This window comes from Rhagoletis zephyria, unplaced genomic scaffold, assembly GCF_001687245.7.
Source record: "Rhagoletis zephyria isolate East Lansing unplaced genomic scaffold, Rhagoletis_zephyria_1.1 Rzeph_scaffold_00843, whole genome shotgun sequence".
NCBI lineage: Eukaryota > Metazoa > Arthropoda > Insecta > Diptera > Tephritidae > Rhagoletis > Rhagoletis zephyria.
The window spans coordinates 141,350-168,981 of NW_016157927.1; the positions used below are offsets into that span (position 1 = coordinate 141,350).

Sequence of the window (27,632 nt, forward strand, 5' to 3'; positions counted from 1 at the left end):
TAAGATACCTTCATAGCAGGGTGGTAGATATCTTCGTGCAAAACTAGTGGATCACGCTTATTTACAACGGACTTAGGTGCATCATCAACATAAACAAGATCTAATACTTTACCAAACTTATTGTGAAGTACATTAACCTGAGTTAGGCAGAGTTCAGCCATCTCCTCTAAAAATACGTTGTTGCACGCACTAGACGCGAAAGTTACGATACCATAGGCAATGATGTTCCATGATATGCTTGGTAAATTAAAATCACCCAACACAATCATTGAATCAGAGGGTTTAGTCAGTAAATTAACTGCTTTCGGTAAAGAGATGAGTCGTGAATACACCAATGTGTCAGATCGGAGAGGGATATAGCCTTTTCCAGCCTGTACACGAATGCATTTGAATTCTACCGAATCAATGTGTGGAAGACTAACTTCTTCAGATGGCATTGAAGAGTCTACAGCGAAGAGTATGCCACCGCCGATCTTGTCTATAGATGTGATAATTATTTGGAAGAATCTCTGAATTGAAAATGTGAGGTTTCAGCCAAGTTTCAGTAAATGAAAGAATATTATAATTACATTCAAGGCCTTTAAGGTATAAGTTCGTTAATTTAGTATTTAAGCCTCTTACATTTTGGTAATTAATACTTACTTGATTCAGTGTTATGACGGGGAATATTAGCTAAGTTATTTACTTTTTTGGCCCTGTTGCTCATTGATAAACAAAAAATTTTCAGGTAAAAGTGTCACCGTTATTGAAATATTTACATTTTTTCGAATTTAAAAAAAATCGTGCCTTTTCGTGTGTTTTCTTTAACTGCAACTACAAACCGGGCAATACTTAGTAAAATTTTGTATGTATTCCAGATAGTTACCTCTCCATACTCAAATGCAATGTAGTTAAAATATATTAAGGAACCATTATAAAATTAGGACTATTTCTGGATTTTTAACTTTTTGATATTTTCTTCCCCAAATTTGACTATCTCGGGTGAAAAAAAATGTACTGAGCTATAACTTTACATTACATAAAAAAATTGCTCATTTAATAAAGATTTCAGAAAGGTGCCACACTTACTGTTTTGAATAGAAAAAAAAAGTTATAGCCGCTTTTGTGGGTAAAGGACTGAGACACGCTAGAATGTATTTAATAGATTTAAATTGAATTTGCTCTTGTTACCGTCAAATGACATGCTAAATAGTACAAAGGTACATAATTACTTGCTTCTGACATTATTTTATGTTACTTACCGGAATTCGGACTAGAGTCTATAACAAGGGCTATATCTATCAATATTTTGTGTGAAGGATGGGTTCACGTGAAATAAGATATACATGAGTTGTTTGAAGAAAAATTTATTCATTTATTGATAAAATATGCTCAAATTGGCGACCTTCTACTCTAATACAAGCTCGGCACCTTTTAAGAAAAGACGCTTTTAGAGATCTTAAACTCAATTGGGCTATCTCAGNGTACCAGCATACTTCGAATGTGTGCTCCAACTGAATGTGAGTCCCACGAGAAGGAAATGGCAGACATCGAGGATATTTACGTTGCAGCTAAGGCGAAAATAAAAGAAAAGCTGGCTGCAAGCCGGGTTGATGCCGAGGCAAGTGCGCTTAACGGTACAACGGCGGCGATTCCGCAATCGTTAATGAGGCGTCATATAAAACTACCAACATTCGATGGAAAATACTCGGAGTTTCCGAAATTTATGGCAATTTTCCATAAGATGGTGAATCAAGATGAAACCTTGGACGATTGCGAGCGGTTTTTAATTCTTAAAGATAATTTATCCGCACGAGCACTTCACGCCATTGATGAATTCGAGATTACCAGTTTAAATTATAAGAAGGCGCTTGACCGGCTGAGGAGTAACTTCGATAAAAAAATTTAATGTTCGAGGAACATATTGCGGCGTTATTTTCTGGGAAAATGGTGTCGGGCTCGGGCGATTTGCGGGAATGGTTGACTCTGTGAACACTCATTTAAACGCGGTGCTGTCGTTTGGTAATTATAAAGACATAACTAATGCTATGATCATCTATCTTTTAGCAACGAAGTTAGACGAGGAATCCTTGGCAAAGTGGGAGGAATCCATCGACTATACAAGGCTATCCACTTGGGATGAATGCTCTGCAGTGTTGACTAAGAGATGTGAAAATATGGAGGCTCGAGAGACAAGAACAGCGCGCTGTGGCGAGAACGAGGACGATGGAACCAAAACGAGTCGCAAAGATAATCGCAAGGCGGTTGGTGTTAAGAAAAACGTTTTGGCTATAGAGAAAGGTGGATGCGAAGTTTGTAGAAAGGACGGGCACAACGTAGAAAGCTGCCGTAAATTTGAGGCTCAGAAGGTTCCGCAGAGGCGCAAAACGCCACGACATTTGAGGCTGTGCTTCGTGTGTGTCAAGCGAAACGGTGTATAGAGTGCGGTGGTGACCACCATAAAATGCTGCATAAAACCAACGTAGAGGTGAAAACGATCGACGCACCAGGCACGACGCAAGCTGCTACGGTAAGTCAGGTTGCTGTACATGCTACGATGCAAAATGAAGGCGCGGATGTTATTTTGGCAACGGCGGTAATTGGTATCAAAGGGAGAAATGGACCGGAAATCCAAGCTCGTGCACTTTTGGATTCAGCGTCCCAACTAAATTTGATGTGCGAACCGCTTATGCAGAGACTAAAGCTTAAATGGACTTCATGCATCATGACAGCGCACAGCATTTCAGACAGTGGCAAAAATATTACCAGAAAAGTGCAAGCAAACGTCAAATCAAGGATTGGTGGTTACGAGACATCACTTGAGTTTTATGTGTTGCCGAAAATAACGTCGTTTAAGCCAGACCAATTTATGAATGCAGATGATTGGGGCATCCCTAGTAACATATCATTGGCAGATCCGAATTTCAAGAAGCCTGGCCGTATAGACGTACTTTTAGGCGCAGAAATCTTTTGGGACTTATTATCGGTTGGCCGAATTACGCTGAAAGCGAATCTCCCGCGATTGCAGAAAACTGTGCTGGGTTGGGTCGTGTCAGGTGTGACAAATCGAGCCGACTCCAATGAGAGGCTTAGGAGCAGCTTAATGATGACATCATCCAAGCAACCAGGTGTTGAAGAGGAACTGACTGCCCTAGTAGAGAAATTTTGGCTGATGGAACAGGTTGATGCAAAATCAGTGTTTCCGACAGCGGACGAGGCACTGTGTGAAGAGATTTTTATCAAAGAATCTAGACGTGATCATACTGGGCGCTTCGTGGTAAGGATTCCATTTAAAGAAAATGTCGCTGAGCTAGGCGGCTCAAATCAAGCGGCATTACGGCGATTCTTGCTCCTTGAAAAGAGGCTAAGGGATAATCCAGTAATCGGAAAACTGTATAATGCATTCCTAGATGAATATTTGGCGTTGGGGCATATGGCACTGGTACCAAGCGATTCCAGGGATAAGGCAAGGTACCTTGCACCGCATACGTTTGTGTTACGGCCGGAATCTACAAGTACTAAACTGCGGGTAGTGTTTGACTGCAGTTGTAAGACCTCATCGGGGCCCTCCTTGAATGATGTAATGTGCAAGGGACCCATTGTACAAGATGACTTGCTGGCGATCGTGTTGCGCTTTCGATGCTATAAGTATGCGATAACAGCGGATGTGACGAAAATGTATCAGCAAGCCTGGGTGAGTGAAGAGGATTCATTTTATCAATGTATACTGTGGCGGCCAACCCCAAATGAAGAGATTGAAGTATATCGCTTATTGACGATCACGTACGGAACGGCGTCCGCGCCATATCTGGCGACAAGATGTGTAAAGGCACTAGGTGAACAGTACGCAGAGAAGTTTCCATATGGTGCAAACAAAGTTTTATCAGATTTTTATATGGACGATCTGATATCAGATGCAGACTCCGATGAGCAGCTACAACATATTTACTCGGAGGTCAGCGAGATTTTAAGTTCTGCAGGGTTTGAGCTACGTAAATGGTACTAGAATAATAGTGAATTTTTGAAGAAAGTGCCATCGGATGACCAAGAGAAGCCACTGCGATTGAACGACGCCGAAATCATCAAAACTCTAGGCATTATATGGGAGCCCACTTCCGATGTGTTTCGCTATGATTGGCCGGAGCTTAAAATGGACAAACCGGTGACAAAGCGGATTGTGCTGGCGGAGATCGCGAGTCTGTTTGATCCTCTCGGTCTGATAAACCCCATAATCGTAAAGGCTAAGATCTTTTTGCAGAATCTGTGGATCTTGCCTTTGGTCAAAGATATACGAGTACCAAGATATATTTTGGCGAAAAATGGTCCTGCACGAGTCGAATTACACGGATTTTGTGATGCGTCGCTGCGGGCTTATGGGGCATGCGTGTACATTCGCACCGTAAACGAGCGGGACGAGGTTACGGTGGCGCTGTGGAGCGCCAAGTCCAGAGTGGCACCATTAAGAACTAAGTCGCTTCCACGATTGGAATTACTTGGGGCTGAATTATTGGCAAAGTTATTAACCAAAACCCAAGAAAACTTGGCAGTTTCGTTGAATGCAATTTATTTGTGGACAGATAGCGAAATCGTGCTAAATTGGTTAAGTAAGCAGCCATCGGAGTGGTCAATTTTCGTTGCGAACAGAGTGGCAACAATTCAAGAGAGGACGAAACATGCACTATGGAGGCATGTTCCAACGAAAAGTAATCCAGCGGATGTTATATCTCGCGGCGCATATGCAGATGAGCTAATCGAGACTTGTTGGTTTACTGGCCCAGCGTTTTTGAGACAAACGTGTGACAAATGGCCACCGAACAGATTTCGGAGCCACGCATCTGAAATAAACATAGAACAAAGGCGAGTAGTGGCACTACCCATCGAGCATCGAAAAAATCAGGTGCTGCTCTGGTTGGAGTCGCATAGTAATTTTGGGCAGATACAGCGAAAAGTGGCATATCTGTTATACTTCTTTCGGCGCAAAACCAATCGCGAGACCTTGGTTATCAGCGATGATGATCCGATGCTGACAGCGGAGCTGTTGAGAGAAGCGTGGGTGCGCATCATGTACTGCATACCGCAGCAATACTTTGAAACGGAGATCAAACTATTAGCGCGAGGCAAAGAATTACCTCCCGCTAGCAAATTAAAAAACCTTAGTGTGTTCCTGGCATCGAGGTTTGGAGTTTCCATGATGCGTGTCGGAGGCCGGCTCGCAAGATCGCAACTGCCATATGAGGCTAAGTTTCCAATTGTGTTGTCCCCTCAGGGTATATACGATATCTACACGAAAGCGACATGCATGTGGGTACGCAGGCGTTGATGTCAATATTGAGACAGCAGTGCTGGGTGGTGAATGCGAGAAGGCTGGTAAGACAAGTCACCACCCAATGTTTGCTTTGCTTTCATTCCAGGCCCAAACTTTGTGAACAAATTATGGGGAATTTGCCAGCAAGACGAGTAGCAGTAACAAGGCCGTTTTACTCCACTGGTGTTGACTTTTTGGACCTATTCTCACCATCGTCCGACTTCGAGGAGTGCGCACTGTGAAAAGCTATTTGGCGATCATGGTTTGCTTTTCAACCAAGGCGGTACATATTGAGGTGGTATCCGACCTCAGTACAAAGGCGTTTATGGCAGCGCTCAAGCGGTTTGTGGCGCGAAGAGGCTTATATCACCACCTTTACTGTGACAACGGCACTAACTTTGTGGGTGCTCGGCGAGAAATGCAAGAGTGGAAACAGATGTTCCTCTCCCAACAACAGCAGCACAAGATAAGCGAGTTCTGCGCAGTCAAGGGCATTGCATGGCACCATATACCGCCGCGCTCCCCACATTTTGGCGGGCTGTGGGAGGCGGCGGTGAAATCGGCTAAATACCACCTTACGCGTACGTTGGGTAATGCACACTTTACGTTCGAAGAGTTGTGCACAATAACCACAGAAATCGAGGCGATTTTGAATTCGCGGCCGTTGTGCACATGTTCGGCCGATCCTAATGACGAAGAAGTGCTAACACCAGCTCATTTTCCGGTTGGTAGCACACCGGATGTATTAGCGGAACCACTACTAGAACCAGCAAAGGTCAGTCTTAGAGATCAATGGCAAAGTCTGACAGTCATGAAGCAGCATTTCTGGGCTCGATGGAGCAAAGAATACCTGCAGGATATGCAACGCAAAGCGAAGTGGATTAAACCGCAACGTAATTTGGCAGTAGGTAGTGGTAGGGTTCTGATGCTTAAGTCGACAGTTGTCATTTTTGATGAGATATAAAGAAAAATCTAGAAACAAAGATTGACTTCTTGGCGGAACTACAACTAGTATCTATGTAAATATGTCGAAATTGATAGTTTTTTTAAACAAAAATCGTTTAAAATCAGCTCTGTAAAAGAGCGGAAAAATTTAAATTTCCAACAAAAAAACTGGTTATTGCAAACACAAATTTTTTTGGAATCCCTTGTTCGAGGTTCTCGATATCCTCATCCTAAAACTGCGGCAGTAGTCTTTCCCTGCAAAACCCTATTCTTCTGGCATGTATCCCCATTAAGCATTCAAGGAAATCAAGATCCTTGAACCTCTTAGATGTGTTGTATGCTCAAAGCCAAAATTTACAAGATGGTAGTGGTACTACCGCATTTATGGCACAAAGGGATGTCCTACCCTTGCCAAGTCGAAATTACCCAAAATATCTTCCCATTCGTTACCTGAGGGAATCCGTCTATTGAAACTATTGTCAAATGCTATAGCTGTAATAGAGTAGTCTAGTTCCTCAAGAGTTTTTGGACTTGTACCCCATTTTGCAATGTGTTTTATGCCTGTCAGTAGTTTGCAGTCTGCCATATACCGGGAGGAGATTGTGCACTTAGTTGGTGTAGAAGGCAGAGATCCCGTTATAGGCATGAACGCCACCCCATATGCCTTGATGAATTTCTACCTTATCGAATATTCATTCAAGCAAATCCTTTATAGTGTGACATGGTAATACATGATTGAATGGAACACTGCGGTATACACAAAGTTTGAATTTTTTTACCTAGGGCAAAGACCAGGTATTACCTGGCGGGTAAGCTCAGGAAGGTGAAGTATTTGTCTTCGCCCACCAGACTCAATAGGACAACATTTAATGAGGGGAGTTGGAACTGGGTAATTTTATTTTTATTCGTAAAAAGAATTCTAACTGCCTTTTAGTGATGAGCGATGTTTCACTGTCGGTTATTTTTTCACTGTGAATTAAAAATCGTTCATGAAAACTAGCTGCTAGTCCAATAAAGCAGTGATTCGCGATTTTATTTTATTTTATGTTAGTAGTGAATTTTCTACCTTCTTACTTTGTGTGGTAGGTACTTTTTATACCTTTCATGAGCATGAAATGGTATTATAACTTTGGTCCAATGTTTGTAAGTACCAGAATAAAAAGAGATAGACCCAATAAAATGTAGACTTATATGATCAGAACGTCGAGCTGAGTCGATTGAGCCATGCCCGTCTGTACGTCTGTCTGTCTGTCTGTCCGTATGTTTGTATGCAATCTAGTCTCTCAGTTTTCGAGATATCCTCATGAAATTTGGTAAGTGGGTGTATTTTTATATTGTATTAATCATTTATCGGAACCGGAAGAATCGGACCACTATAACATATAGCTCCCATACAACTGATTGTTCAGATATGAGACTTTTCGTTATAACTCCTCCATTTATGTAGCTAAGAACATGAAATTTTGCAATACTTCCACCCATTATCAACAGAAAACTTAGAGTGAAAATTACAAAGATCGGGTCACTGTAACCTATAGCTCCCATACTACTGATTGTTTAGATATGAGATTTATCGTTATATCTCCTCCATTTAAGTAGCTAGTAACATGCAATTTTGCACTGTTGTCCCTCATTATCAAAAGAATACTTTCAGTGAAAATGGCGAAGATCGGGTTGCTATAACCTATAGCCTCCATACAACTGATTATTCAGATATGAGATTTTTTGCCATAGCTCCTCCATTTATGCAGCTAGAAACATGAAATTTCGCACCGTTCTACTCATTACTAACAGAATACTTTCAGTGAAAATTACAAAGATCGGGTGACTATAACATATATCTCCCATACAACTGATTGTTCAGATATGAGAATTTCGTTATAACTCCTTCATTTATGCAGCTGGGAATATGAAATTTCGCACTATTTCCACCCATCATCAAAAGAATACAGTGAAAATGGTGAAGATTTGGTAGATATGAGATTTTTGTTATAAATTATCAATTTATGCAGCTAGAAACATTAATTTCGCACTATTTTCACTCATTATCAATAGAAAGTTTACAGTAAAATGAACAAAGATCCGGTCGCTATAACCTATTTATTGCCTCCATACCACAGATTGTTCAGATACCAGTTTTTCGATATATCTCCTTTATGTTGGAAGCTAAANACGTCTGTCTGTCTGTCTGTCCGTATGTTTGTATGCAATCTAGTCTCTCAGTTTTCGAGATATCCTGATGAAATTTGGTAAGTGGGTGTATTTTTATATTGTATTAATCATTTATCGGAACCGGAAGAATCGGACCACTATAACATATAGCTCCCATACAACTGATTGTTCAGATATGAGACTTTTCGTTATAACTCCTCCATTTATGTAGCTAAGAACATGAAATTTTGCAATACTTCCACCCATTATCAACAGAAAACTTAGAGTGAAAATTACAAAGATCGGGTCACTGTAACCTATAGCTCCCATACTACTGATTGTTTAGATATGAGATTTATCGTTATATCTCCTCCATTTAAGTAGCTAGTAACATGCAATTTTGCACTGTTGTCCCTCATTATCAAAAGAATACTTTCAGTGAAAATGGCGAAGATCGGGTTGCTATAACCTATAGCCTCCATACAACTGATTATTCAGATATGAGATTTTTTGCCATAGCTCCTCCATTTATGCAGCTAGAAACATGAAATTTCGCACCGTTCTACTCATTACTAACAGAATACTTTCAGTGAAAATTACAAAGATCGGGTGACTATAACATATATCTCCCATACAACTGATTGTTCAGATATGAGAATTTCGTTATAACTCCTTCATTTATGCAGCTGGGAATATGAAATTTCGCACTATTTCCACCCATCATCAAAAGAATACAGTGAAAATGGTGAAGATTTGGTAGATATGAGATTTTTGTTATAAATTATCAATTTATGCAGCTAGAAACATTAATTTCGCACTATTTTCACTCATTATCAATAGAAAGTTTACAGTAAAATGAACAAAGATCCGGTCGCTATAACCTATTTATTGCCTCCATACCACAGATTGTTCAGATACCAGTTTTTCGATATATCTCCTTTATGTTGGAAGCTAAACCCCTTTAAATTGTGTTACCGGTTTACATACCGATCACACGGCAGTTAAAATCACTTAGTTTGGTGCTATATAAGGTATATCTTTCATACCTTTGATTGTTTAGATATAATTTTTTATATATGTATCTCCTCTATATAAGTATGTATGCCGTGAATATATACATTTTTTACATTTTTTCAAATGCAGTAATCTGTTAAAGTAATATTTTCAGATGTTCATGAAAGGTATGAAGCCTTCGGCATAGCCGAAGACAGCGCTGCTCTTACTTGTTTCTATTTATTGTGCTTTTGTTAGTAATTTTTTGAATTTTCCTAAAATTACATTACAATTAAACATGATCCACCATGTGTGAAAACTTGGCTTGAAGGCCTGGCTACAAAAAACTTTGGCGGTGCGTTGGCGTCTCTTTCACATCAGCCCGAGTAGTTATAGCGGTTTCTGTACATTTGGTGGGTGTTATATATTATAACGGGTTAATGTTATCCTTTTGTATTGTAGTTTACGAGCAAGGGCAAAAATTAAGGCTCAAAAACTACAAAAGTCAAAAGTAAACTCAATTTTTTTGCCACGTTAACTTTATGATAATACAGCTCTTGAAATGTTTTACAGGTCATCATAAAGTATTTTTCTAAATTTCTCATTTAAATACAAAATATTTTTTCAGTATACATGTATCTTTCTATACTTCCTTGCAGGTGTGCCCATGAGCTGTTGCGACGCCGCGAAAAGGGCGCCTCTCGCGCATGTCCAGCGTGTAATAAACTATTGAATTCACGCCTTCATCTCTGTGGGAGTGAGAGTGGTACTGGTCCGGGTGACGGCAGTGGCTCTGGCTGTAATGCCAAAGGAGTTGGCGCTGATCGTTTATTGTCTGTCGATACGGTTGACATTCTTCCACCACTTTGCACAGCGAACGGTGGTGTAGTCGTCGGCAATCCCAACGAAAAAGCAATCATCTGCAATGGTCTGAGCAGTATAGCACCAAATATCGATAGTACCGCATTAATGTTGACTGCGAATTCATCACCAAAGCCATTATATCGCAGCAATTTGTCATTGGCATCACTGAGTTTGCGTGCTTCAAGTTTGACCATTGACAACTCACGAAATGCCACTTCGTCGGTTTAAAAGAAGCCCTAACCTTGTTATAAGTAGATTGGTATGTCATAAAAATTTATTGTGACCCATTCAGCAGTATATCTAACGAATTCAACAAACAAAACAAGTATAAGTACTACACGAAGATAATTATATTTACATACAAACATATATATGTACAGGAAACAATTACTCTGTAGTGGGATTGGGTATGAAAAATGCGGTCAATATAGACTTAATTTTGCAGTGATAAAGGGGCTGAAGAACCGTGTGAAGGTAGACATAAAGTGAATGTTCAAAACAAAGTACCTATAGCAATCAATAAACAAAAAATTTAATGATTGATGAAGCGAAAATTTGGGAAAACAAGAGGGAGAGAGATACCAGCTTGCATCCGAAATCCTAATCCAAGTACAAATGCTAATTTGAATTTCTTGATGCCTATGATCAAAGGAAGTATGAACCAAACATTTTATGATACTAAACCTAATTTTCATTAAACGAAACGAGATGCAATTATGTTGCTCTAAAGTGTATAACTCTCTTGGTAGGTTAGGTCAGGTTCTGGTGGATGCCCTCATCCAGGTTCCGGAGGGAGTACTCTTAGGCCTAAGTGGGTCGGTTGCGGTGAAGTTCATTCGACTCAATGTTGATTCCGCCCGGTTAACTTGAAATAGAACCAGTCAGTTTTTATTATAACGAAGCGCCTTGGACAGACACTCGAAAAGGTACTGAGGTAGACGCCGCCGCCAACGTCTGACTAGACTCGATAACTTAAAAAAGTGTTCGCTGCTCTCGAGTTTTTGTTTGCCACGACAGCTCCGACAGTGTTAACCCACACGCTGGATTTACAGATCAACTTTGACTTCCCAGCTCCAGGCAAGTTATCTTAGCCTGGGCTTTTACGATGGTAGCATTTATCCCCTCTTCGTGGAACTAGTTTCTGGTCAATTTATCGATTGACCTGATATTGTCCTTTTCCCAGTTCCCCATAAAATCTTTATGACCTGCCAGTACGAGTAAAGCATTTCTTGGTACCATGACATAACCCCGAGGGACATCACCCCAATTTTAAATTTAGAACTATGTCACTCCTTATATAGTGGCAAAAAGTCAATTTTTTTTACTTGGGGTTATGTCACTTCTTATAAAGTATCATAACCCCAACTGGGATAATGTTCCTTTTGAGCCTAAATGAAAAACAAACAATAAGATCATATAAAAATACGTTCAAGAAATTTTTGCCTCGAAGTTCTCGCGGTGAGACTGTTTTCGGAAGCTAAAGTCGGTATTGAGCAGTTGAGTGTCTTAACATCAGTAGCGTTCTTTAATTTGTTCAGAGTTTTAGCGTCGCTGAAGTAATGCTTTTGTGCCCCATATTCTTTTTATTACCGATAGTAGACTCGTAAACGTATAGAGTACAGTACGCTTTGTCTTGGCAGCAGTGTTGATATTTTAAGTACAATTGTGCTTTTTTCAGTACAATTAGTTTTGAATATTTCTAAAGTACAATTTACTGTTTTTAAGTACAACTTCAACATCAAAAATACTTTTCTTACAAAATTCTGAAATCTCTGCCGCACTTTGATTATCAATACGTTCTCATTTAAGTAAATACACATATCTACATTTCATATTTGGTACAAAATGAAATTCTGAGTTGTAACTTTGAAAGTAAACGTGATTGTGACGGGCGCGTTAGTGTTGAGCGTTGTGGTGATTGCGATTTTTTATCACCGGTGGATGAAATATTCCTCGTCGCTATGTATTTTGAAAAAATCTTTGGAAATGCAGTTTACCTAATGAAGGTGCAGCAGAAAATGAAGTATGTAATTGAATAATTCGGGGATTGAAAGTAAACAATTTTACGTAAATTTCATGCGTTGAAACTATAAATTTCTATTGTGGGCTTCCATTTTAGTGTTACTGATATCATTTTATGTGATTTATTTTCCCTAATATAAACTGATCTATCTTCTGTATTAATTTTTTGTAGTTATTGTCTTCATATTTGAATATATATCCCGCGACAAAATTATACTGTTACCCGGGTTGGGCTATTTTTTTATATTTTTTTCTAATTAGTTAAATTTTTTTTATAAAAGTGGAGGTCATTGTCTAACGAAGCGAAATAAACCACGGATTTAAATATTGAAAAAAATCAACAAATTTTCATCAAAATTTCACAGTTTTTATTCAGAATTCGTAGAAATTTTTTGGGTAAACATTTTTGAATGCTATAAATTCAATAAAAGGTGCAAGTTTGAAATGTCTAAAAAATACCATTGATTTTTGGCTTTTTTTTTTGTTGACGGAGTTGCGCACCTTCTTCCATATAAGGAATGTTGGCATTTTATTTTATATGGAAGAAAATGCGCAACACCGTTGTTGACATTTTTCTTCAATGAGCTATACTTAACAAAAAAAATATGAAAATTAATTTGAAAAAAAAGTAAATATATAGCTCAAACTAGGTGACCGTAGAATTTTATCGCTGGGTGTACTTTTTAAAATGTGGAATATAATTTAATGGCCTTATTCATTAAAAATAAAGTAGCTTTATAAAAGGTTTATAAATTGAAAAATGTATGAAAACGTCAATTTATAAAGCTCTTTAAACCTACTTTATTTTTTATGAATAAGGCCATAAGAATTTATTTGTGTATACTGAAGTTAAACTGTAAACTTAATGAATTTTAGTGGGACTTTCTGTCTAAACTGGCTATGAGTTTATGGGCTACTGAAGCTGCACAATGAACTGAAAGATATGTAAACTTATCTACTGTAGGAGACAAAAATATGGTTTATGTTTGGTTGAAGGAAAACGGGAGGTAATGTTTTGACGGAAATGGTGAAAAGTACAATTAAGTTCAAAATGTTACAGTTTTTGTCGTTAATTTAGTACAATTTAAAAATCTCAAATATCAACACTGCCTGGCAGCCTGTATGTGCCTTTTACAAAAAGAAAGACTGGTGAATATATACAGAGATTCAGAGAAGAATTACACGTGGGTTTGTTACTCTGCTAATATCCCAGATATTATATGTACATGTCTACATACAGTAGATAATATTTACTACGATCATTGTGCAACTCAAAAATCGTCTCAATACCTTTTCTTCCTCTATTTCTCTAGCGAAACCTAAGAGAAGCGGGGGCGAAAGAGGCTGTATCTGGCCAAATCACGCGCATTTGCGGCTGGACCGCTTCGGAAAGCTGGTTGTACCAACGCAATGCAAAAAGGAATAAAAAATATTAGTTTGCTCATATATTCAAAGTATATTTTGCCACAATTGAGGAATGTGGCCACGAGCTCATTTCCAGTTTAATAATGAGTAAAGGCTCAGTTATGTATACTTAGCAACGCATAGTAAGAAGTGAGAGTTTTACCATAAGGAATCCGTTAAATGAGCCTTGTTTGTGAGCGTTTACGTTAAAAAGAGCATGACACAGAAGTCTTTTAATTTTTGATTTCTACGCAAAAGCGGCATTCGATTGTGAAGTGTGAGTGAGAGAGGGAGAAATGAGGACGGAAAAATGTGCGTAGTTGTTGGGAAGATATGTATACATATGCGGCCATGAGGGTCAGAGGAGCCTATCTACAAAAAAAAATTTAGTAATGTGAGAAAGAATGAACTTTAAAAGAGAGCTGTTAAATTTCCATTATGATTAGTAATCATTAATTTTTTTGCATTTTTTGTTTTTAATTATTATTTTAATTTTCATACATAACCCAGCCAGTAATAATTAATTATTAATTATACTTATAAAAAATAATCATGATTAATCGCCATTAAAAAAATAAACAAAAATATTCAAATAATTAGAAATAATCATAGTTAATCTTTTTGTTTTTTTTTAATTATTTTTAATTGTTTGATTATTTCTAATTTTTTGATTGTTTTTAATTATTTGATTATCTTCAATTATTTGATTATTTCTAATTATATGATTATTTTAATTACTTTGCCAAATAGATGAAACTGTGTTTGGCAAGCAAATTTTTATAAATTAGTATTAATTAACTGAAACCAAATTCACTGTACGAGAAAATACTTGTACTGTAGTTTAGAAATGATTTCACATAAGCATTTTCAATGTCAACTGTCTTTGCTATTCATTAATACTTCTAGATAGAATTTTGTAGAGGACACATTGAAGAAGATCTTCCATATAGACATAGGTATGTAAGTATATTATAAGCATATTGACCGCTTGTTATTTTATGAATTGTGTATTAGTCTTAAGCGAAATTCTCGCCAAAAATGATTTCGGATGAAAATGCTAGCGATTTCTCTGCGGACGACGATGTTGTCGATCCAACATTTACGCCACAAAAACCAAAAATAAAATCGAATTTGGATTGCTCCACATCATCTAGAGCACCCAAGTCTTCATTAAATATCATCTTTTCTGAAGAATACACGGACCTTATTATTATTATGAGCCTTGAGCACTGCGACCTCTAGGGTGGTCTACTGTGCGTGACCCTTTACCCCATACGTGAAGGCTTTTAATATAAGCTAGCACTTCGGTGGGCTTTTTGTTCCACATTTCGAATGGATTAAGTGTTGTACCACCTAGGTGAGCGAGTCTGCGTCTAGCGAGAGGAACACATTCACAAAGGATGCGTTCTGGCGTTTCTTCGCCCATCTCACAGAAGCGACAGACGCTCGTGTCTGAAAGATTCATTTTACTGAGGTGATAACACAGGGAACAATGTCCCGTGAAGTACCCAGTGAGAGCTCGAAGGTCCTCCCTGCCTAGATTTATGAGCATTTTTGAAGCTTCTTGTGATGGACAGCTTGTCTTTCCAGTGCCTATCGAATTTTTTGTCGACCCATTTGTTTATGACTTCCCTTAAGTGGGCTTTGGTGAGTCCGCAAAAGGGTTCCGGGCCATGGAATAGTGTGGTAGCTCCGTGTTTTGCTAGGCGGTCCGCCTGTTCATTGCCGTCATGGCCCTCGTGCCCCGGCACCCAGCCCAGTAATACTGTTTTCTTGCTTCCCATACCGTTTAGGGTGTTGAGGCAGTCGTAGTCATAATGAGAAAATATAAATTCATATTGGGAAATCCCAAATTGAGAATGAGAAGCGTAAATTCATATTGAGAAAGTATAACTTCATAATGAGAAATGTAAATTTATATTGAGAATATATAATTGATAATGAGAAATATAAAATCATAATAAGAAAATAAAAACTGATAATGGGAAATATAAATTCATGTTGAGAATATATAAATTGATAATGAGGAATGTAAGTTCATATTGAGAATATATAGATTGATAACACTGTGCAGCAAGAAAAATCAGCCTCAATAATTCCAACGCGGAATGAAAGTAGACCACTGGATAAACAAAACAGCCAACGGATTTTGCAAAGTTAGTTCGAATTTCCTTTCTATGGCCTCTTGAAGTTGAGATATTTTTGACCTTTTTTTTCAATATTAGTGAGAATAAAAATATTTAGGCAAAAATGCATTACTTGGGCGGGCCTTAGAAAAAAAACCTAAAAACCGTTAAAAATGAGAATTTCAGAAAACCAAAACTTTTTTGGCGGTCGGACCTATGAGACCCCTGGGGTCCAAAATAGGGGCTCGAGAATGACTTAGAATAAGTCTCTATTTGATGAGTTTTATTTGTAAATCTTCTAAAAATAAGACGAAAAAATTATATATTTTTTTCCGATAACTGTCTTAGTTATCGAGTTATCGATTTTTTAAAAAATAATTTTTTCTTCGCGTGTTATTTTATGTAATTTACATATATTTTGTCAAATTTCCGTATTGTAATGGGTTAACAAACGTCGCCAGTATTTAGTCCCGTTATTGTTTATTTACTTGCTCTTGTTCATTGTTCAAACACATGACTTTACATTTGTTTCAATATAAACAAAAACAACATCATTTGGTGGGTACACTACCTACAGTTGCTGGGGAATTGACAAGGGCATCAACATTGCCCATAGCATCAATGAGATAAGTGAATATCACAGTCGTTAATGCCTTTCAATTAAGCAGTATGTATTGAATTCTAACGGTTTTTGTTTTAAGTTGCTTTTTATAACAACTGGAGCAAAGTCAGAGAAAAGCAATGCGATGAATTTTAGTAGATTTTTGAAAAGCATCGACGCTAGTCTAAAATATCGCGAAAGTTTCACTGAAGTTAATTTTATTCTAAATAAAAAGTGCAATTTTTTTAATAGAAATGGAATGTAATATTAATAACTTTTGTTACGTCTGTGGCCATTTCACTCCAAAAATGACAAAACATGGATATTTTACCGAAGAATTCAGGTGTGCTTATGAAAGTTATTTCAACCAACCAGTTATTTCTAATGTTTCCTGGGCACCAAATGTGGTTTGCAAAAAGTTTTACAGTGATCTTTTAAATTGGAAGCATAAAGTATTTAAATGTTTGCCATTAGGCGTACCGATGATCTGGACGGATCCAACCAGCCACCATAAATCAAATTGTTATGCGTGCGTAAACTCTGTTCGAGGTATGAACAGAAAAAACAGCAAGAATAAAGTGTATTTGAGTGTTCCAAGTGCTCAAACTCCGGTACAACACTCCGAAAACATTCCAGTGCCAAAACCTCTCAGCCCCGACGTGTCATCAGGTGTTACTCTTGAAAGTGCGTTCACTGAACCTTTTTCATTGTATGACTTTCTAAACGTCAATCGGAAGTTTTGGCTCAATTTCTGAACACCCAACATTTGTTAGGAGCTGGGACAAATGTCACAGCATATAGAAATCGCCAAGGTATTCTACAAAATTGTTTCGTTGTTAATGATGAGAAAACATCATCTTACTGTATGGACATCGAAAAACTTATAACCGAGATGGAAATTCAGTACAATGCAGATGAATGGAGACTCTTTATTGACAGCTCCAAAACGAGCTTAAAAGCAGTGTTGCTCCATCAAAGTAATTTGAAACCGTCAATACCAATTGCATACAGCATTGAAACAAAAGAGAACTACGATGTATTGAAAACAATTCCTCATAACGTTAAATACGACAAACACAAATGGAAAATCTGCTGTGATTTGAAAGTAGTTGCAATTCTACGCGGTTTACAAGCAGGCTACATAAAACATATGTGTTTTATATGTGATTGGGATTCAAGGTATAAAGGTGACCAGTATTCAAACCACACCTGGAAAGAAAGAGCATTGAGCAACCACACAAACGCCAATGTCATTCAAAAACCATTAGTACCGCAAGACAAAGTTTTATTGCTGCCCTTACACGTCAAACTCGGCATTGTGAAAAGTTTCTTGAAAACGGTAGCAAAGAGAGAAGAAGTCAGTGTAGTTTTGGCTCAAATTTTTCCTCGTCTCAGTGAAAGCAAACTGAAAGAAGGTAAATCTGTAATCCATATAACATTTGTTGTATTAAAATAGAGATCCTTAAATCATATTGATTTCATTTAACTTTTTTTTAGGCGTTGTGAATGGCCCAGACATAAGAAAACTTTTGAAAACTCAATCATTTGATGACGTTTTAAATGATCCCGAGTTGATAGCTTGGCGCTCAATTAAAGAAGTTATACAAGGTTTTTTGGGAAAAACTAGATCTAATACCTATCAAAGCTCTGTACAAACAATGATGGCTGCATTCTCTAAAATTGGTGTCAACATGTCATTAAAAATTCACTTCTTACACCATCATTTGGACTATTTTAGTAGACAATTGGCCACCGAGTCCGACGAACAAGGTGAACGCTACCACCAAGTTGCTATTCCATTTGAAATACGGTAACATACGTTTTTTTTGCTTGATAACACATACTTATAAAATACATTACAGATACAAAGGAAAAAAGAGGCCTGACGCCATTCTAGCGGAAATTTGTTGGTGGAGTAAAAACTTGTTTCAAGACCTAGAAGATATTGAAATCAATAGGTCAGAGAGAGAAGCAGATATAGTGCGTGCTTCTGATTCCAAGTCAAATGTTAAAAATGACGATAGCCAACATTTCGAGCTCCCATCAACATCAAAAAAGCCTAGAACCACATAGCTTAAAAGGCCCATTTACAAAAAAATTAATAAAAAATCGATAACTCGATAACTAAGACAGTTATCGGAAAAAAATATATAATTTTTTTGTCTTATTTTTAGAAGATTTACAAATAAAACTCATCAAATAGAGACTTATTCTAAGTCATTCTCGAGCCTCTATTTTGGACCCCAGGAGTCCCATAGGTCCGACCGCCAAAAAAGTTTTGGTTTTCTGAAATTCCCATATTTTAACAGTTTTTAGTTTTTTAAGCCGCAGTAATGCATTTTTGCCTAAATATTTTTATTCTCACTAATATTGAAAAAAAGGTCAAAAATATCTCAACTTCAAGAGGCCATAGAAAGGAAATTCGAACTAACTTTGCAAAACCCCTTGGCATTTTTGTTTATCCAGTCGGTCTACTTTCATTCCACGTTGGATTATTGAGGCTGACGGCGATGTGTCAAAATTTGTCTCACAGTGTAATGAGAAAACGTAAATTCTTAATGAGAAAATGTAAATTGATAATGAGAACATAAAAAATTATATCAATGAAGAGCTACAAGTACATTACTCTGGAGCCCGCGAGCTAATGTCGCGATATTAGGTGAATTAAAGCAAGCATCAAAGGACACTGCCAAAAAAATTTATAATATATACAACCCGAAATTACAGTTGGACAACGCATTTACACCCCCGGTGTGTGTGAGCGCCCCCGTTTGCCTTTTTATGTGTAACACTTCAGCTGTGGTTATTGCATCAATAAAGTGGACGTTTGGCCCTCTGGAAGCAGGGAGCTGTAGAATGGCGCGGTGGCCAATTTTTTTGTCGGCCACGTGACATTCGGCAAAACAAATTAAAATTAGTTTCATCCTTCCATGCTATTTGTTTACCACTTTCGGCTCGTTTTAATTTGTTATCCTGCGAGTTCATGGTTATTGGTTGCGTATGGACTTTTTTGCAACTGTACAGATTGCCCTCGAGATAATTTGCCACTGCTGCGGTGCTCAATTCTACATTAAACTGGTTTTGTACTTTTCTTTTCAATTGTCCAAGGGTAAAACTGCAGTCACCTTCAAGCCAGGATAACATAATCATCACGTTGTCTTCAGTCAGCTTTTTCGGTCGCTTACACCTCTTGGTTTTGCTTCCGTATCTTCGCTAACGATCCAGCGATAGGCCTGAGTGTACGTATTTTCTCATTATGAATTTACGTTTTCTCATTTTATATACACTCAATATGAATTTACATTTCTCATTATCAATTTGTATTTTCTCAATATTAATGTATATTTCTCATTATCAATTTGTATTTTCTCAACATCAATTTAGATTTCTCATTATCAGATTATATATTCTCAATATGAATTTACATTTCTCATTATCAATTTGTACTTTCTCAATATGAGTTTACATTTCTCATTATCAATTTGTATTTTCTCAAGATGAATTTTCATTTCTCATTATCAATTTGTATTTTCTCATTATAGTGTTGAAAACGTGTAGTTTTGATGTTATTATGTGGGACCTCAGTGCTAGCAAGGCAGCCTGACTGTCTGATATAATGCAGATGTTTTTAGACGATGTGCCTCTTCTGAGGCATTCTCTGCCACAGATATCAATCGCATGAATCTCTGCTTGGAAAATGCCCATTGGTATCGATCTTTTAAAATTCGGCCCAAATATACCAGCTCCAGTTTTTCCATCTTCAAGTTTTGATCCGTCAGTGTACCAAACTTCAGCTCCGGGTTTGGTGTAAGGGTTTCCTGTGCTCCAGGATGCTCGGTCCGCAAAAGATACCTTGAAATTCCTAGAAATTACTAGTATCGGAGCTACTGAGTCCCTCATATGCATTATGGGGACATTTGTGAATTTCATAGGGACCTTCACATGACCTGTTATGTTTCCGGTTTTTAACCCGGAAGTATTTAGGATTCTCAGTGCCGAGAGACTGGCCTCCCTCTCTATTAGAATTGGGAAGGGCGGTATGCCTTCAAGAGCACTAAGTGCATCAGCAGGACCGGTCCGCATAGCCCCTGTTAAACCAATGCACACCATTCGGTGCAGTTTGCTAAGTTTTGCGCTAGCAGTTCTTTGTGTCGCTTTTGTCCACCATGCCAAGGATGCATAGGTGACTATCGGCTTCACAACTGTGTTGAATGACCAGTAAGTCATTTTGGGGGAGAGTCCCCATGTCTTCCCGTAAAGTCGCGTGCATGCGAAGATGGCTATCATTACCTTGTTTACGGTTGCATCCAAATGTACATTCCGGGTGAGTGTCTTATCCAGCCACACCCCCAGGTAATTTGCTTCATTTGAGAGCCCTATTGTAGTGCCGCCCAGAGTAAATTCTGTCATGGATAACTTTTTCCTCCGGGTAAACGGAACCAGAATAGATTTAGTAGGATTAATGGATAATCCTTTGGTGTCACACCATCTTTGCGTAATGCGCAGGGCTTGTTGCATGCGGTTGGAGATCGTTTCGTCATGCAGCCCTGTTACANCTTTGCGTAATGCGCAGGGCTTGTTGCAAGCGATTGGTGATCGTTTCGGCATGTAGCCCTGTTACACAAATAACCAGATCGTCTGCATAGCCTTGTGTTTCAAAGCCATGGTCGTTCAGTAGGAAGAGGAGTTCATCTATAACCATAGTCCACAGAAGAGGAGAGTACATCCCCTTGAGGGCAACCTCTTGTGGCTGTTATAGATTCTTTCGTGCCTCCCAGCTCCATCCTGATCTTCCTTGTTTTTAGCATAGAAAGCACCCAATTTATTGTGATGGGGCTCACTCCCTTGCATATCAGGTCATCTCTTATTGCCCTGTATGACGTGTTGTTAAAAGCCCCTGAAATGTCAATGAAGGCACAAAGGGCTATGTTCTTATACTGCAGAGCCCTTTCGATTTTCGATGTAAGGCTGTGAATGGCAGTCTCAGTGGACTTGCCTGGTTGATAAGCAAATTGGTTCTTATTCAGTGGTCGTTCCGCTAGGTTGACTTCTCCGATGTGTTGATCCAAGATTTTCTCCATGCCTTTTAGGAGAAAGGAGCTGATGCTAATTGGTCTGTAGGATGAAGGCATTTGCTCCGGTTTACCTGCCTTCGGTAAAAATACAACCTCAGCCTCTGTCCATCTACTGGGAATGTGGCACAGTAGGAGCGACGCTCTGTATAGTCTGGAGAGGACTGGGACTATGTAGTTACTTCATTGTTGGAGTTGACAAGGATAGACCCCATCTGGTCCTGGTGATTTGTATGGGCTGAAGGTAGATACCGCCCATTGCACTCTTTCTACCGTGGTAAGTTTAGTTGCAAGGCTTTGATCTCTACCAGAAATGCGTGCTGGGACACCCAATTCCAGTAGATAATAGCCCGCTTTGCAGCCCGTGAAGTGAGTTTATAGCAGAAGTCTGCAAGTCTCTCCCGGATGCTGAGTATATCTACCATCTGGTTTCTTTAGAGTGCCGATCGTATTTTTGTGTTCCCTATTTAGAGCTTTTTGGAGGCGTACTGCCTCTGGGAGGCTCTTTATTTCCTCGCAGTGGTTTCGCCAGCTAGCTCTTTTGGATTTCCGCAATTCTTTGTTGTNGGATTTCCGCAATTATTTGTTATAAGAAGTTAGCGCAAGTTTGTACGGATTCCAATCACCCGTATTCTTTGCTCTGTTGAATAGTGTTCTGGCTTGGCACATCATTTGCTCAAGCTTCTTGCTCCACCAAGGAACATCACGTTTGGATTTTACCTTTCCTTGGGGACAGCTACTATTGAAAGCTATTCCAATGACTGAATGAAGCTGTTCAGCTTCAGTCTCAAGTCGTGCGCAGTCGTAGTTTGACCACCATGGCTGTTTACACCTTCTTCAATGATAAAGCGAAAAAGTTCGCAGTTCGTTTTTCTGGGATTTCTAAAAACTAGTTCATGCTCAGGAAAGTGGCCAATGTCGAATTCTATGTACATGTGGTCCGACATTGATACCTCCCCTGAGACGGACCAGTTTGTGACTGACGCTGCCATGTTGTGACTACTTAGAGTAAGATCTAAGACTTCCCCTCTAATAGCCTTCCTAAACGTTGGTTCATTGCCATGGTTTATAATACTTATATTATAACTACTTATAAACTCAAGGAGGAACTCACCCCTTTGCCGCTCTTGGGCGACAGCTGGCGGCATAGATAATCTTACCATCCTTTATATTAAGGCCTTTGACATTACCTCTTAATATCCAGGGTTCCTGGATGAAGGCTACACCTAAGCCATCGTTTGTGAACCTCTTATGCAAAAGATGTGATGCTGCTTTAGCATGGTGAAGGTTCACTTGGAGGCATTTAATGTGCTTCGGATTTGTGAAGTCTTTGGGGTGAGGTGCCATTACTTTCGGTCTTTTCGGCCGCGAGCAGCCACCTTCTTCCCCCCGTTGCCCTTCAGCAAGACCGCTTCTTCGGCCGTCCTCGGATCTCCCTTGCCTTTGCGGCTGGAAATAACCGCTTTAGAGCTGCCACGTAGTGGTGGCCGTTTTGCAGGCTTTGGGGATGCGATGGGTCCGACGTTCTTTTGGGCTTCTTCCAGCACCTGTTGTAGGCTCGGGCATGTTTTTGTTGCTGTTTCCGGAGGCATTGTTTGAGCTTTGTGTATTACTTGTAGCTCTGTTGGGTCTATACCAGTGTCAACCTCCGACTTGCGTGTCAGTGGGTAACTGCCTGGGAGCTACGACGACGTCTTTGGAGCAGCAAGGTTGCTCCTCCGAGTTAGGATAATCGGTGTCGGCGGCATCTTTATCTACCACGGGCATCGACCGTTTGGCTTTCTCCCTAAGTTTTACTACGCCAAAGCCATAGTTTACCACGTTCCCGCGGTGTTTTAGCGTGTCTGCTGATAGCGGGTCAACTGCAATGGTGATTTCCGCCATTGTTGACCTGCGTACTCGATTCACAATGCGCCAGTCCGGAATTCTCAGGCCGTCATTCTGTGCCTGAAGCAGCATCCTCACTGGCAGAGCTGTCCAGCTCCGGGAAGAGTCCCACAAGAATGATGCGGCGAGGTGTTTCTGCCTCCTCGACCACTTTCATCTTCGCCCCCTTCCATGGTGCCAGCTTTGGAACAGTGTTCCGTATCCACCCCGCGGTCGCAGCATCTCTGCAACTGATGGATAGCCATCCCGAGTGGAAGGTGCAACCCTTGAAGATAGGATTTACAGCGCTAACTGTCTTGCTCCTGACCGCCCTGAGGATGACATTTTGGATAGCTGTGAGCTCATCCGTTAACCACACAGTGGTTGGATAGTCCTTTGGGACTATTCCCAGCTTCACTCCGCACAGTCCATCCCTAAAGGAAACTGGCTCCCCGCGACAATCTGCAGGTGCATGCGGCACGCTTGCCTCACCGGTTGGCACAGATGCAGTCCCAGCTGGCTTTCCCCCTTCAGATCCCTCACCTGGCTTGGCCAATTTCTTCGGGGATCGCTCCTGCGGGGTGGAGCTATCAGACCTAGGCCTTTTTTTGGAGAATTTTTTTCCCCTCCGTGGTGGGCCAACGGGTTCTTGGCTTTTTCTCTAGCCTGCTCATAGCTCATTCCCTTTTCCATATACCGCTTGAGGCGTTTCCGATCGGCTCCGCTAAGCCGCTCCCGCTCTCGAACTTGGTGAGATGAGTTTTTCACCGGAGAGGCAAGCAACTTCTGCTCATCCTCCGGCGAGATATCAGATAGCGTTCTGACGGGACTTGCATCCTGTCTCATGCTAGTATCCACCATCTCTACATCATACGAGGGACTATGCGCCCCCAGTAGTTGTGTAGCGATGGCTTCTGTTTCTACAGAAGTCGAAAGGCCAGCATTGGTCATTGTTTGGAGCTGTGCAGCTCCTTCTGGCTTTTGATTTGAATTTTTTTTACTTTCCATGTGTATCCCACGAGTATGGGGAAAGGGATGTCAGCTGGGACATAGCCCCNGCAAGACCGCTTCTTCGGCCGTCCTCGGATCTCCCTTGCCTTTGCGGCTGGAAATAACCGCTTTAGAGCTGCCACGTAGTGGTGGCCGTTTTGCAGGCTTTGGGGATGCGATGGGTCCGACGTTCTTTTGGGCTTCTTCCAGCACCTGTTGTAGGCTCGGGCATGTTTTTGTTGCTGTTTCCGGAGGCATTGTTTGAGCTTTGTGTATTACTTGTAGCTCTGTTGGGTCTATACCAGTGTCAACCTCCGACTTGCGTGTCAGTGGGTAACTGCCTGGGAGCTACGACGACGTCTTTGGAGCAGCAAGGTTGCTCCTCCGAGTTAGGATAATCGGTGTCGGCGGCATCTTTATCTACCACGGGCATCGACCGTTTGGCTTTCTCCCTAAGTTTTACTACGCCAAAGCCATAGTTTACCACGTTCCCGCGGTGCTTTAGCGTGTCTGCTGATAGCGGGTCAACTGCAATGGTGATTTCCGCCATTGTTGACCTGCGTACTCGATTCACAATGCGCCAGTCCGGAATTCTCAGGCCGTCATTCTGTGCCTGAAGCAGCATCCTCACTGGCAGAGCTGTCCAGCTCCGGGAAGAGTCCCACAAGAATGATGCGGCGAGGTGTTTCTGCCTCCCCGACTACTTTCATCTTCGCCTCCTTCCATGGAGCCAGCTTTGGAACAATGTTCCGTATCCACCCCGCGGTCGCAGCATCTCTGCAACTGATGGATAGCCATCCCGAGTGGAAGGTGCAACCCTTGAAGATAGGCTTTACAGCGCTAACTGTCTTGCTCCTGACCGCCCTGAGGATGACATTTTGGATAGCTGTGAGCTCATCCGTTAACCACACAGTGGTTGGATAGTCCTTTGGGACTATTCCCAGCTTCACTCCGCACAGTCCATCCCTAAAGGAAACTGGCTCCCCGCGACAATCTGCAGGTGCATGCGGCACGCTTGCCTCACCGGTTGGCACAGATGCAGTCCCAGCTGGCTTTCCCCCTTCAGATCCCTCACCTGGCTTGGCCAATTTCTTCGGGGATCGCTCCTGCGGGGTGGAGCTATCAGACCTAGGCCTTTTTTTGGAGAATTTTTTTCCCCTCCGTGGTGGGCCAACGGGTTCTTGGCTTTTTCTCTAGCCTGCTCATAGCTCATTCCCTTTTCCATATACCGCTTGAGGCGTTTCCGATCGGCTCCGCTAAGCCGCTCCCGCTCTCGAACTTGGTGAGATGAGTTTTTCACCGGAGAGGCAAGCAACTTCTGCTCATCCTCCGGCGAGATATCAGATAGCGTTCTGACGGGACTTGCATCCTGTCTCATGCTAGTATCCACCATCTCTACATCATACGAGGGACTATGCGCCCCCAGTAGTTGTGTAGCGATGGCTTCTGTTTCTACAGAAGTCGAAAGGCCAGCATTGGTCATTGTTTGGAGCTGTGCAGCTCCTTCTGGCTTTTGATTTGAATTTTTTTTACTTTCCATGTGTATCCCACGAGTATGGGGAAAGGGATGTCAGCTGGGACATAGCCCCCAGTATCCCAAGCAAGACTTCTTACACCGTTATAAGACACACTTACGTAGTGCCACTCATCCCATAAGCACAGTACGGATGACACTCGGAATTACGGGTTTTATCGAGTTGTCCTCTCTAGATCTGCCATATTCAGTAAAAGCAGGGGCACCTCTCGCAGGGTGTGACTCGTCGCCACGTATGGTCGGTCTTAAGCCATCCGCTCCTGATCAGAACATTACAACACGTATGAAGCAATATCAAGAGCCTTGACCCCCATACACGGACCTTAAAAGGGTAGGTGTTCTTTTTATTGAACTGGTCTGCGCTTGGGGGTTAAAGCTGTTGGGTAAATTGTGTGTGGTGATTTTAGTGATTTTTTTTTCTATTTGAAACATGATAGTCCAGAGGGTTTAATGCCAATGGTTTTCGCGCGATTTTTGTCTAATTTTCCAACACCGTTGTTGTACATAAGTGCCATATTGTTGTGTGTCATAAACTTTAAACGGCCAATAATACAAAAGTTTAATGATTTTTGTGTTGTACGTTAGGGTGATAAGGATTGAGATCGCGTTTTTTCATAACTCTTTTGTTTATTACTAGACTCTAAATGATGAAAGTTTAATAGATACGTCATACGTCATGGCAAGCGAGCAAATTAGGCTGCGAGCCATGTAATCAGGCAAGCTTGGAATCGTCGTGGTATTTTGTTATTTTATTTAAGGGCATTATTACCAAACACGAGTTTCAAAATTTACCGGCAAAAGGCATGGACTTGATTATTGTAGAAACAAGAATTTTTAAAACTTTTTGGGCTGCTGAGTTTTGATTAAGTAATTTTTACTAAAAACTGGTACGCAGAAAAACAAATCATCAGAAAAAAACGTGTCTCAAAATTAAGGGAATTCATACAGTGTAAGATATGTAGGATATTTTCTTTTTATTATTAAGGGGCATTGCGAAACATTGTGTCTCCGAAATCAGCACGTAAAAATTGAACTAAGTCCAGCAAAAAAAAACCACGACCCCAAAAATTTCGTGTTATTAATATTTTAAATGTTACAGTTCAGTAAAATTTCGTTGTTTCACAACTACAATATTTTAATCAAAATAAGTCAGTTACAAAAGCTAAGTGCTCAAGTTGTAGTCGCATAATAAAAGGAGATGGAAATAAACCTTGTAACTTTATAACACACTTAAGAATTAAACATTATGAGGTTTACGAAAGTTACAAGAAGCGTAAAGAAACGTCTTCTTTCTATCCTACTTCTCAAGAGCTTTTTAGCCAAAAACTTTTGAACGCTATTGTTGATTGCTCATTGCCACTTGCAATTGTGAACAAAAAGTTCTGTGTAGACTTATTTGAAGGAACTGGATTGAAAGTGATGAGTAGGCAAACAGCATGAAAAAAGCTCGAAGTTATGTATGACGGAATGTTGGTCAAAATAAAATCAGCCATTTCTGAAGTCAAATACTCTTGTGCGACGACTGATGTTTGGGCTGGAAATCACCGCAGCTTTTTGGGTTATACGTGCCATTGGTTCGTAGACAATTTTGAACGAAAATCGGTAGCACTAGCATGTAAGAGGATCACTGGGGTATATCCCGCAGAAAAAATTTCTCAGTTGATTAAAGAAATAAACAATCCGTTTGGTCTTAATAATTCAAATATCGTCATGACGGTAACAGACAACGGATCAAACTTTGTTAAAGTATTCAAAGACTTTGGAATAATTGAGATTTGCG

General features: G+C 40.2%; 1 protein-coding gene across 3 annotated transcripts in view; it reads left to right on the forward strand.

Annotated features, from left to right (window-relative positions):
- The window catches only part of LOC108361769 (43 kDa receptor-associated protein of the synapse homolog), a 124,477-nt gene extending 113,696 nt beyond the window's left edge, over positions 1-10,781 (forward strand). For 2 of the 3 annotated variants that reach the window (XM_017614515.1, XM_017614517.1), the window contains exon 9: positions 10,033-10,780. In XM_017614515.1, coding sequence (XP_017470004.1) covers positions 10,033-10,465 — 433 coding nt within the window. In that variant the 3' untranslated portion in view covers positions 10,466-10,780. Of the gene's footprint in view, positions 1-10,032 lie in introns of all 3 variants that reach the window. The other variant, XM_017614518.1, reaches the window with a different exon arrangement.
- The last annotated feature ends 16,851 nt before the right edge of the window (positions 10,782-27,632 follow it).